General features: G+C 34.1%; 1 protein-coding gene across 14 annotated transcripts in view; it reads left to right on the top strand.

Moving 5' to 3' along the window:
* Nucleotides 1-13,786, top strand: part of DOCK9 (dedicator of cytokinesis 9) — a 341,819-nt gene that overhangs the window by 148,659 nt on the left and 179,374 nt on the right. For all 14 annotated transcript variants that reach the window (XM_051984046.1, XM_051984058.1, XM_051984056.1 and 11 more), the window contains exon 2: nt 7,334-7,450. In XM_051984046.1, the coding sequence (XP_051840006.1) occupies nt 7,334-7,450 (117 nt within the window). The remainder of the gene's footprint in view (nt 1-7,333; nt 7,451-13,786) is intronic.

The following is a 13,786-nucleotide window of genomic DNA, read 5'->3' as shown; positions in this document are numbered from 1 at the left end:
AAGGTTGCTTACAAATAGAAATTATAAGACTTGATCCATCTTTCCCTCCACATCCTTTTTCAGTCTAGCAAAGAACATTTGCAAGTGCTCTCTATTCCTGATCTATAACTAGTCAGAAATTCTCTTTTCTTCATTAATTCCAAGGGCCATGAAGGTGGCTGAAGTGGAGTGCTTAGGGCTTGGTCAAACAGTGAAGATGCCAAGGTCATCCATCACTTTTGTTCTGCCAATAGACAGTTGACTCTGAAAGACAGAGTGAGCTGATAACTGTGCAACTCTGCCTCATTTAAATCCAATTCACTCAAAAGTTAAGACATCGTCTCATGGACAATAACAACAAAGAAGTTCTCTTTTTATATGACCATAGTTTAGATATTAATTAGCTCAGTGGTAATTCTAACTCCTATTGTTTCCATGTGAAATGAAAATGATTTATATTTTGAAACAGTGAGGATTATTACCAGTTTGAAAAACTATTTGAATTGTAGTTCTATGGGAGGATCCAATGAAATCGGTGGCTCTATACGATTTATTCCTTCTTATGTTTTACAGCAAAAATCCATTTTATATGTAAGCTTCTTTCTGCTTAGAGGTAAAAATGTTGTTCCCCTTTCCTCTTCCACAATAAAAGGACTTTATGGGGATTGATAGTTTTTGTTTTTTTTGTTTTTTTTTTGCCTTGATATTGGACATTTTTAAATTAAAAAATTAAATTTATTTTAAAGTGCCTTGCTTGCAATAGATGCTTAATGAATTGCATGATTGATTGAATTGAGTTGAAAACCACAGCATTCACATTTTCAGCCTAATTGTGCCTTGCTGGGGGTGGGAAAAGGAGGGAAGTAAGAAAAGGTGATAAGCTGGCCAAATGGAGAGGTTTTATGGGTAGTCAGCTGAATGATTAAATCTGAGGAATTTTGTTTAAAGAGATGAGTGAATTATAGATGTTACCTGTCACTTGGCTTTTCACACACAGCCAAAATGGTCAAACAATTGAGTGTGTTGGACTTAGCCTGAGTCTGGTGATGTCTGAAAATCTGTAGTTTTCCCAGATTTATGTTACCCTGGAAATTGGATTTCACTTAGCATCTGGTCATTTTATACTCATGAATATCATGTAGCCCGACCAAAAAAGCAGCAAATAGATTTGAAAGGGGAAATAAATAAAAGTTGGAGAGAAGTCAAAGATTATAAAAGAGTAATTAATTGGCAGGACATTTTAGAATCATCCCCTTTGGGTGACTGTAAAAGCTCTAGTGTGCTCGGGGCACTGAGCGTTCAGTGTATTCTTGGTCTTTTTTTTTTTTTTCCTAATTCTCAGGAAGTGGTGGTTTGGGGGGTGGGACTGGTGGGTTGGATTGTGTTTGTGTCTGTGTGTAAATATTTGACCTTCAATGAAGGGCGCTCCTCACTTAAGCTTCGGTGTTCCTTTTATCAAGGCTCAAAGCCATCCTTCTCATCTGTCCCTTTGATCACATTCATTTTATCTTCAGAATGTGATGGAGGCACTTCTTCAAAGCCGGGTCCTTGACCCTTTGCTACCAATTTCTCTCCCAGACCACCTTGGAATACTGAATATATCTTCTGTCCACAGGCTTGGCAAGTAGGTTGGAGTGGGAAAGAATGTCAGAACTCGTCAGGAGGGGTCTTAATTCACAGTCTGTCCCCAACAGTTACAGGCTCTGTGATCACGGGCAAATGACTTAACCTTCATAAGGCCCAGAGACTGTCTCATGTGAAAAATGAGAATAATAATGTCTGAGATATTTTCCTTCCAGGGTTGTTGTGAAGATCAGATGAGATGATATAGGTAGAGCCCTTTGAAACCTTAAAGTGAAATATCAGTATCATCTATCATCATTTCCTGGGTTTAACTCTTCATAACTCTTGGATATTCTCTCTCCCTCTCTCTTTTTTTTTTTTTTTTTTGGCTTGTTAGCCCTTATCTCTTTTAAGGATTTCTTATCTACTCTGATGAGGGAAGGACTGCCTTTTGTCACCTAGTAGGTGCTGAATAAATGTTTATTGATTGATATGTACTAGTAATATATTTCTTTTTGACTGGAAATCTTATGATCCTTCAGTCTCTAAGAACTTATAACCTAAAAGACAACTGGTAAAAGAAAAATAAGAGACCAAAAATAAAGAAACAAAATAATTAAAATGAGAAGGCCTCATTTACAAACTTTTTATCTTCGCAATTCCAGGACTTAATGGTGACTGGCACATAGTAGTAACTTAATAAATGTTTACAATTGATGTGTAGTAGCAATATTTTACTTATCCTTTGTCCTGTTTACAAACTTTTTGTTTTTCTATTCCCAATATTTAGCATAATGACTGGCATATAGTAGTTTAATAAATGTTTATTGATTGTGTAGTAATGATATTTTATTTATCCTTTGCCCTATTTACAACTCTTATCTTTATAATCCCAGTATTTAGCATTTAGTAAGTACTTAATAATACATGATGAAGTGGGGAAAAAAGCAGCTTTATCATTTGTGCTAAGGAGGCTTATTATACATATATACATATGAATATGTATATATATACATACATGTATATATATAAGGAGGCTTAATTCTCTTTATAATGCAAAAATAACAGGTCATAGAAAAGTGATGATCAAGATCAATCCCTTGTTTTAACAGATGAACAAACTGAGGAATAGAGAAGTGATGTGGCTTATCTGAGACCACTTGATTTGGATAATCCATGGTTTAGACCTGGAAAGAACCCCAATGGTCATCTTACAAATGAGAAGATTGGAGCCCCCAAAATCTGAGTGATTTACCCCAAATCATAAAGATAATACATAGGTAGTAAGCATGAGAGATTCTCTGACTTCAAATTCATAATTCTTTCCCCTAAACAAGTAGTGCAGAATCAAATCCAGGTTTTCTGGTTTTAGATCTATTGCTTTTGCTACCATCCTGCCGCCATTAAAATTATCTTTACTGGAAGTCCCTGGATTTTACTGCCTTCTCATTTTAATTATGTTGTTTCCTATATGTTTGATCTCTTTTCTTTTATCAATTGTCTCTTAGGTTATTAGTTCTTAGAGATTGAAGGACATAGGATCATAGGATTTCCAGCCCTCCCCCCCCCAAAAAAAAAAAAATCATAAGGCTTTTATTTGGAAAGGACTTAACAGATTATGTATCCCAGTTCTCTCATTTTACAGATAAGAAAAACTGAGCAATTTGCCCATGAATGCTTAGCTAGTTAAGGAATAGACCTGGGATTTGAATCCAAATCTCTTGTTTCCAAAGACAACAGTTTTTCTATGACTAAATATAATTACCCATATGTAGCTCACTCAATAAATAGCCTGTGATTGTGACTTAATAAAAGTAAATTTTCATATAAATCAGGAAATTTATTAACTGCCTACTACATAATGTTTTGTGCAAAAGGAAAGAACTTAAAGAACGTATATAGTTCTCTCTCTCTCTCTCTCTCTTCTCTCTCTCTCTCTCTCTCTCTTTATATATTTATAAAACCATTCTACTTATCTATAGATACAACATGTATCAAGTTTAGTGTAATGCAGTAAACCTAGCAGCAAATCAAAAAGTCCCTGTAAGTCCCTAAGGAAAGGATTTGAGATTTTGTGTAGACATTTTTGGAAATCTTGTTGATCTAATCAGGAGTTCAGATAAGATTTATAGGTAAGCTTTTTCCTTTTAATATAGGGAGGGGTACAGAACTTTAAGTTTTGTTGTCCAGATTTTGGCCATCAGCATCATAGTCTTTTCTTTACTGAGTTTCTGCTCAGGAATTATGACAATTTGGATGAGTATTTCTACTTGGGCTTGAAATTCAATACAAATACAAAATTACAGTACAATACAATACAAATTACAAAATACAAATACAAAATATTCCTTAACCTTTGGACAGTGTCATCCTACGCACTGCTGTTATCAAGATTTTATTTATAAAAACATCAAAAACTATATAAATTCTAGCAATTAGGCTGCTTAGTGGACAATGCCAGCCCTGGAGTCAGGAAAACCAGAATTCAAATCTGGCCTCCTCCAGTTACTTATAATCTTGGGCAAATAGCAAATCACTCCAGTATCTTTGCCAAAACTCCAAAGGGATTTTTGAATAAAGGGCTAACCTTCAATAACTGAAACAATTCAACAATACCAAAACTATTATTAATTATCTGATTTTAACCACCTGCCTCTTTTTGCTTTCTCAATAATATCTATAATATCAATAATATCAAGTAATATCTATCAAGTAAGATATGAACTAATGAAATGACCATTTAGGTAGACGTCAATCTCTAGATCTTTAATCCCATGGTCATTTCATAACTGACATTTTTAGTTCATATCTTACTTGATAGATATTACTCATCAGCTAAATTCTTTTTTTAATGTCACATACTCCCTCCAGTATTTTCTCAATGTAGCTCATCAATAATTTTACTTAATAAAGAAGTATTTCTTATTAATATATTGGGAAACTTTCCAAAACATCCCATACATTTTTAATGATGAAAACAGTTTAGATATTCCTTACAAGCAGAAATTTAATGAGCAGTATCCCAAATTTTAAAAATTATGTGACAGACTAATTTTATAAAATAAGAAGCTTTTATACTTAAGGGGATCCAAGAGTCCTGTGGAGCAGTCTTATACCCAACATTTGACAGCTGCTACCAGTATAACTACTTGGCATCCTCTTCCCCCCTGTATGTGCTGTAGCTTTTCTAGCAACTGGCAGTTTTTAACAATTGACACTTTCCTGGACTCAAAAAACACTTTTCTCATGCTGCTAGTTCCTATTAAAGATATTATGATTCAGTCATAAAGTGAGTGATTGCCTTTGTACCAACCACAATTTTTTTGTTTTTAACATACGTGTACACAGTCTGGTCTTTTTCTGTTTTTTGGTCATTTTCAGATGGGAATTAGCTGTCAGACAGCTCTGTATTCAAGTTTTCTCCTCTCCCCTTCCCTTATTCCTTTGCTAAGTAAGGGCTGGATTTTCTGTTCCTTGGGGTCTATGTGCTGGATCTCTTTGTCTGTCCGGATTGTGGTAGCAAATTGCACAGGCTTGATGAGAGATATTTTCTTGAAAAACTTTTGAGGGAACAAATGCAAAAAAGAATGATAGATCTAATTCCATGCCTGAAATGCTTTCCTCCCATTAATATCTCTTGACCCTCTGGTCTTCCTTAAGATCCTGGTCAAAACCTTGCTTTCTATAGGAAACCTTTCCTGATCTCCCTTAATTCTAGTACCTTCTCTTTGTTCATTATTTCCAATAATATCCTGTTTATAATTTGTATGTAAATAGTTATTTTCATATTGTTTCCCCCATTAGACTGACTCTGAGCTTCTAAAGATCAGACCCTCTTTTGGCTTTGGTCATTTATCTGTTGGGAATGTATTGTCTCCATTTTACAGGTGAGAAAATGGGGGTTCAGAGAATATAAGTGACTTGCTTATGGCCACAGAATCATTGTCAAAGCATGTCAGAGGAAAAGATGTTTCTTGATTCTCAGTCAATTGCAATCCACTGAGATTACGTTTTGAACTAGGATTTGAAAAAGAGGAAAAATAAGAAAAATAAATAAAAATGGTGCAAGGGAGAAGGACACAGAAGTGGGAAGTCCTTCAAGTCTGTTCTGGCAAAACTAGCTTGACTAAAGTTGAAGTAGAGTAGTAGTGAGGAAGTAAGCAAATACTCTTCAATCCTCCTTCCCATTGATCTATGATTTATTGTTTCCAGTTCTCTTTATAAGGGGAGGATCATAACTTACCCTTATCTGGCTGCCCTGTTCAACTCTGTTTCATGTGCAGATCTGCTTAGGGAGGTTTGCCCTCTTGCAAGGGAGTCCTGTCATTTTCTTGACATTACTTGGGAACCAGTGAAACACTCAGCCTGTGCGTATATTCTCCCTAGCTCTGGTTACATAACTAGTCCATTTATTTTCTTGTCATATATTTTCCTGATGACATCCTTTATATTGCTTCTCCTATACAAATGGAAAGAATGAGAGATAGAGCTGAAAAGGTATGGGAGTAAGGTTGTGGAAGGCTTTGAACGACTTCATAACCTGGAATTTTTGTACTTTTCCAGTCTTCTTCTACCTTAATATAATCTTTCACTTGTTTTGAAATCTTGTGAAAGATTATTTAATGAGTACATGAAAGATAGTTTAGAAGGAGGATAAGAAGAATAGGAAAACCTGAGTCCTTTATCAGTTCAAGAGGATGGTTGTCAGGGTCTACAGCACTACATCTTAAACTTTTCCCCACTTATTACCCCTTTTTGCCTGAGAATTTTTTACATGACTCTAGGTATTTACTGAGTCATATTTCATAATATCATATAAATATAAATCATATTTCTGCAATCCTCACCTTCAATTACAAGACCCTTTGTGAGGTTGCCAACCATAGTTTAACAAGATAGGATCTATAGTATGGTGGAAATAATAATGGAAATACAGATTAATGTATTTATATATGAGAACTGATTCAGAAGTTAAATAAATAAAATATATTTATGTTTGTGCTTTTGAGCTCCTTTTTTACTTTTAAGTTTATGGTATATGTAAAACATGAATGAATATCATCAAGATTCAAGTTCTCTTTAGATTATATATTTTCTGGTGAGATATATAACATCTCTAACATTCAATCTCTAAGTATGTCTGTGATCTAAGACAAATCTGTGATTAGAATTTGCCCGCTTCATGAAGGAGAAAGGAGAAGTAGGAAGCAAAGAGGGAGAGGGGAGGCAGTGAAGGCATGAACTAGATTATAGACATTTGAATAAATAAAAGGGGGAAAAAGATGTAGAGATAGAATTGATAGGGATTTGTCATCTGTCATTTCATGAAAGATAGCAAACTACTAGTGATCATTCTGGTCACTCGTGATAATCTTTCCTGGGAGTCAATAGTTACTAAATTTTTGAAGTGTATAGTAATGTGTTGCACATTTTCTATCATTTCTTTGTGTCATCTGCATTATTTATTGTCTGGATTCCTTAGAGATAAGCTTTCTGTAATTTCTGGTAGCATTGATCTGGTCCTGAAATTGCCATAATAAACTTTTCATTTTCACACACACAAAAAAGATTATATATTTTCCTTTTAAAATATGAGTATCTACTATTCATTTTAATGTTTTCCTACTCATGGATTATGCATGCAAACAAAGAATTATGGGGTTTTTAGGAATTTATTTTCCTCTTGAAAGAATAATGTGCAGATTGTATATTTTGCACAATTTAATGAATTGTTCTTACTTAAGAAACTCCAGGTGCTTAAGCAAGCTGTTCTGTTTTGTTTCTTTTCTAGGCAAAACCAAAGCTAATTGAGCCACTTGACTATGAAAATGTTATTGTCCAGAAGAAGACTCAAATCCTGAATGATGGTTTACGTGAAATGCTGCTTTTTCCTTATGATGACTTCCAGGTAACTTTTTATTTTTGCTATCAAGTGATTGGTCTTTAGGAACAATTGGTCAGAATACAGAGACATTTCTTGCCTTTTAATTCAGGATTTAATTTAACTTCTTTCTACCAAGTGTATGTTTGGTATTGGATTTTTTGTTCCCTTTTTAAGACTTTTAGCCATGATAAAAAGAAAACGGCAGTCATGGGGATGGCTTTGCTAATTTTATTAGTATGGCAAACATAGAATTATGAACAAATAAAATGAAGTAGCAGTGTGCAAAGATCACTGACTTTGGAGTGAGAGAATCTGGTTTAAATCCTCCTTTCTCTCTGTCACTCACTTGTGTCATCTTGAGCACTTGCCTCTGAGGCACAATTTTCTCATATATAAAATTACATGGAGGTGGATAGATTAAATAGCTTGCTAAATCCCCCCCCTCTAAATTCATAGAAAAAATCTGGGAAATGCTACTTTTAAGTTCCAATGTGAAATACTGAGTCCTTAATGGGTTTTAAGCAATTTTAGAAGCATATTTTTAATGAACTAGAGATTAGAATGTTTAATAATAATAATAATAAAGAACATAATCTTATTTTGCCTCGATATAGAATTAAAGTATTTAAAGAAGTTTATCTCTTTCCTGGGGTAGGAAAAAAAATCTTTCAGAACATGATTCACTGTTAATGGGAAAGCTCTGTCAGAGAACTGTTTCTAGTGGTACAAATATGAACTGGGATGTTTTTAAAACCAACTACCTCACAAAATAACAGCACATAGCAAAAAGAAAACAAGTGAAAAGCTCAAAAAGTACAGGTCTTTTGCCAGTAAATTTGGCAAGGTTTGTGTTATATTTGCACAGTCAAAACAGACTACTACAAATTATACTAAATGTTGACATATTTTTCCTGTTGAGGCCTTTGTGGAAGGCAAAGGTTATCTCCAGGTTCACTGAACATGACTGGCCTTAGAGTGTGTGTTTTTATATCTCAGTAAAATGAATTCTTTAGAAACCATTTTAATTTTGCAAATCCAGAACACCAAGTTCCTTTTGTGAAGGGATTGTGATACACATATTTAAGAAACAAGAAGAATAAATAAAACACATTTAATATCATCTTTAACTTCAGAGACTTGGGATCCAGCTGTTAACGAAATAGCAGAACTAATTGGCTAAAATTACATGAAAAACACCTTTGTGCATTTTACATATTAAGTATTCTTCTGAAGATGTTGGGTAATCTGTATAGCTCTGGCAGAAATTCCAACCCTCCACCTTCACTCATTAAAAATGGGTGGGTTGACAGAGTTGTTTTTCTGATTTTCCTAATTTTCATCAAAATGAGGGAGTATAGTTTTCAACCTGAGTTTTCTATTGTAAAATAGAGAATAAGGTCTGGCCCTAGGGTTTCACTAAAGTAGAAAACTCCCTTGTTGAGGAAACTCCCTTTACCAATGCAGTTTTATATTTTCTTTGCAATCTAATATTTTAGATTTGCCTAGAGCATTGAGAGGTTACATAATTTTCCTAGTATTTCAAAGGTAGGACTTCCCGGTTCCAAGGTTAACTATCTATCCAAGACACCATATTGTCCCTTTTTAAGCCATAATAATTTCAAATGTGGTTTTATTAAGGCAGAGGATGGTTTCAGGGGTTTCATGAATATTTCTATATATCTCAAAGGTGTCTGATTTTCTCAGTGATTTTAACTTAGTATTTAATTAGAAGCTTCTTGTTTTGTCATGGATGCTACTGTGTCTATGAAGCATGAATTTGGAAGAATTAATATTAGAGAAAAAAGCTAAAAAGCAGTGGGGGGAAAAATATATATGTAATGCTTATTTGTCCATTCATGTCTCTCAAATTTTTAAATTCCCTACAAAGTGCAAAGTGTTCTGCAAGATATCATGTTGACAAATGTTTCATATAACGAATGGCAATTTGTGTGGAAAAAGTAGCATAATTAACATCAGTGGGGATATGTTTGACAAAAAGAAAAAGAACCAGTATGTAATGGGGTCTCTGTCCATTAAAGAAAGTCTTCCATTGTATTAGATTGAGTCTCCATTGAGGATATAGGGCCTGGTCATGGGATTTCATTGGTGTAGATTATTTCCTGGGGAAAAAAATTGATTTTTATGAATAGAGATGGGCATCCTCTCTTCAACCTATAGTTTTAGAGAGTTGTCAGAAGAATTGAGACATTTTGTGATGTCCCTGGTCACACAATATGTAGTAGAGGCAGGATGGCTTCAGAATGCCTCACCTGTTTCTCTTTATGGAAAAATACATTTTCTTAATGTGAAAAAGGATAGTTCATGATGAGGAAATGTAGAGAGGTTGTGATCTGCTCACATCCATGAGGGCCTGTATCTTTCAAAACATCAATTAATCCCCTGCAGTCTTAACTAAATTGTCAAAATAATTAAAGCAGCTGAGCTGACAGAATATTTAGCAAGATAGAACCAGCTTCTTCAGCCAACTGCTTTTACTTGAGATGATTTTTTTTGTTTTAATTTTAGAAGTGATTTTTTTTTCATTTTAATTTTAGCGATGGGTCAAAGAACTCCAATTTACTTAAAATAGAAAAGGAAATGGACTGAGCCCTGAACCTTAAAGGGTCAGGAGGCTTTTGTATCTACCTTGGCCTCAAGCTGCTTGCTATTGTATGCATGATTGGGGCTAATTCAACTGTGATGAATTAAATTTTCATTTATTAAACAGATGCTAGATGCTGTAAAAATATATACATATTATCTCTGCAAATATGCTTAATTATTAAATTAAGGTATCAATTTAGGAGGAAGAAATATAGTTCAAGGAAAGAATGATATGTATGTTTAATGAGGGATGAATAGGACTTCAGTTAGTTCTCATTACTGTAGACTTTCAATTAATCTGGTTGGACTTTAAATGGAGACAACCTATCTTGCTCATAAGGTATGCTTTAAGATTGTCGTTTATCTAGTTATATGAGGATTTGTGTGAAAAAAATATCTTATAGTAGGAAAGGATAAAAGGGGAACAGGAAAAATGCTTCACAACTTTTTAATTGACAGATAAAGTAATGCACACTAAAAAAAAAAAGAGAAAGGGGGAAGTTTTTTTTATATTTTTCAGAACATTTATAAATTAATTCTCTTATTAAGGAATGGAGTGCTAGGATCAGCCAAATATTTTTATTGACAAAGAATTTTATTGATACTTTGATACTAATGATGATGATGACATTGAAATTGATGATGAAATATATGTATAGCTTATTTTTTAAAAAATTAGTAACATATATACATACATACATATATATATATATATTACTAAGTGCATACTATAGCTGTAGAATAAGGTAAAAACACACTTTGTCCTCAAAGAGATCTCTTTCTAGTGGGAAAGTCAACATATAAAGAACTACATATACACATGATATATACAAAGTAAATTAGGTAATCTCAGGCACTGGAAATTAAGGGTACAGGAAAGGTCTCTTGCAAAAAGTGTATTTGAGGAGGAAAGAAGGGAACTTTTTCATTGAATGACCTCAATTTTTTTTAGTTAGATATAACGTGAGGTTCTCAACAAATGATGCAGGTGCATGGAAATCATTCTTTCCTAATGAATTTTCTACTCCTTTAGTGGCTAATTCATTAGGAAAAAATAACTCTCATGCTATATGGTCCAGACCTAAGGAACCATCATGAGTCATCACTAAAGGTAACTAACTATAAGGGATTATAAATGAGAGAGTTCAAAGGCTCTGGCTTCTTTCAATCCTGTTTCTGGAGTTCTCCAGTCCAGTAAGATAAGATAGTGTATATATTTGTAGTGGTTTGTGATTTTCTCTGGTGCATTTTCTCCAAACATGCAGCAGCACTTGAATAAGAACAAAGAAGCAGATGTTTGGAGGAATCCAGGGTCTGGATCAGTGATAGAACAAGAAGGTGAGTGATCTGAGAGTAGAGAATGATGCAGGTGGATTGATTCAGGAAGGGTCTTGAAATGGAAATTTAGGGTATTTGAAGGTATATCATTACTGATGTTGAAGTCCCTTAGTATGGAGGCAAGAGTTGGTGGGGAGTGGGTTTCTTAGTGAAGAGGATGGAAGGATAAACAGGAATGGAGAATATTCAGGGTCATCCACTATGAAAATGAGTTTTTTAGAGGGATTATTATGAGTGAAAGTGAAAGCAAATCTAGAATGGCTGCCTCAGGAAGCAAGCAGTTTTATCTGGAGAAAGGTTTGTGCTGGAGGATAGAGTGAGAAACAGAATTTTAAGATGAAAGAAACATTTTAAATTATGAATCAGGAGCTTCAGAGAAGGTACAGCAAAGGAATTGAGAAGATTTAAAGTTGAACATTGGAGAGGGCAAGGTGGATAGTTAAGGGGATAGTGAGTTAGGGATGAGCTATGGGGGTTTGCATCTTGGTAGGCAGGGCTTAAGAATCATGAAAAGGAAGAATTTGAGGAGGATCAAAGGGTGCTAACCCTTCAGGAATACGTCTAGGCAAAGTATTAATGGTTGGACTTAAGTCTAGTGAGAAAGGAACTTGATTGAATTGTACAGGGCCTCTCTTGATAAAGAGCAAGTGTTCATGGTGTACCTAATGGAATCTTAGAAGGAAACAGGTGGCCAGTCTCTAGAAGGCACTAACAGATAGAGGGATTTTATCCCAGGTTCCTCAGAGTTGGAGAATGCCCTAGAGACTAAAGAAAGTGAGAGATAGCTTTCAGGGTATTTTTTAGCTGGAGAAAGTCCTGGGGCAGGATTCTTGAAATCCTAAAGACAGAGCTCCCTAGTCTGGAGAACTTCTGATTAGCATTGAAAAAAGGCCAGAACCCTTAAAAGTAAACACTCTCATTTATGCTATATTCATTATCACTCTAGTGAGACCCGCCATCACTCATGTTGGTTCCCTAGATCTAGGGCCTGGAATACCTTCCTTATTCCATGTCTCTAAATACTATTCCATTAATTTCTTCATCTCCTTTGTTTTTTTTTTAATTAAAGTTTTTTATTTACAAACATATGAATGGATAATTTTATAACATTGACCCTTACAAAATCTTCTGTTCCAAATTTTCCCCTCCTTCCCCCCACCCCATCCCCTAGATGTTAAATATGTTACAATATATGTTAACATGTTAAATATGTTATAATATATGTTAAATCCAATATATGTATACATATTTATACAGTTATCTTGCTGCACAAGAAAAATTGGATCAAGAAGGAAGAGGAAAAAAAAATCTGAGAAAGAAACAAAACTCCCAAGAAACTATTTTACTGACCTAGAAAAAATAACAACAAAATTCATCTGGAAGAACAAAAGGTCAAGAATTTCAAGGGAATTAATGAAAAAAAATGCCAATGAAGGTGGCCTTGCTGTACCAGATTTAAAACTATATTATAAAGCAGCCATCACCAAAAACATTTGGTACTGGCTAAAAAATCGACGAGTTGATCAGTAGAAAAGGTTAGGTTCACAGGACAAAACAGTTAATGACGAACCCAAAGGCCCCAGCTTTTGGGATGAGAACTCACTATTTGACAAAACTGCTGGGAAAATTGGAAACTAATATGGCAGAAACTAGGCACTGACCCACACCTAACACCATATACCAAGATAAGGTTGAAATGGATTCATGATCTAGACATAAAGAATGATATTATAAATAAATTAGAAGAACATAGGATGTTTACCTCTCAGACCTGTGGAGGAAGGAATTTGTATTGAAAAAAGAACTAGAGATCATTATTGATCACAAAATAGATCACTTTGATTAAATTAAATTTAAAAGGTTTTGTACAAACAAAGCTAATGCAGATAAGATTAGAAGGGAAAACATTTTTACATTTCCTTTGAGCTTAATCATTTATCTTCCACATCACCAAATTTATAGTAATTTATATTCTTTCCTATCTTATTCATATTATCTTTTCTATTCTTATTCCTTATTATAATTCCTATCTAATAGTTTCACATGTTTTGATTTTGTATCCCAACTATACCTTAACCTCCTTAAAATCTGAGAGTTCACAAAAGACTATCCATGTTTTATCTTGCCTTGTGTGATACATAGCCACAAAATAATTCCTTGTAATTTTGTGCTGATTGATTTGATCACTATCAAATTTATAATAAATACAGTTTTCCTTCTTATTTGATTCAGAAGGAAAGTCATCAGCATGAGCATCAATTGTTTTTGTTCTAACTTTAATGGAGATTTCCATATAGAGAACATCTGATAAGAGTATTGTTGAATAAGACTATATTGTTATATATTTAGATATTTTCTGAAGTAAAAGAGATCATATCAAAAGAGATGGCACAATAATTAACAAACATGGGGAGGGAG

The sequence above is a fragment of the Antechinus flavipes genome, chromosome 3 (genome assembly GCF_016432865.1).
Source record: "Antechinus flavipes isolate AdamAnt ecotype Samford, QLD, Australia chromosome 3, AdamAnt_v2, whole genome shotgun sequence".
NCBI lineage: Eukaryota > Metazoa > Chordata > Mammalia > Dasyuromorphia > Dasyuridae > Antechinus > Antechinus flavipes.
This window is presented reverse-complemented; position numbering and strand designations above follow the sequence as displayed.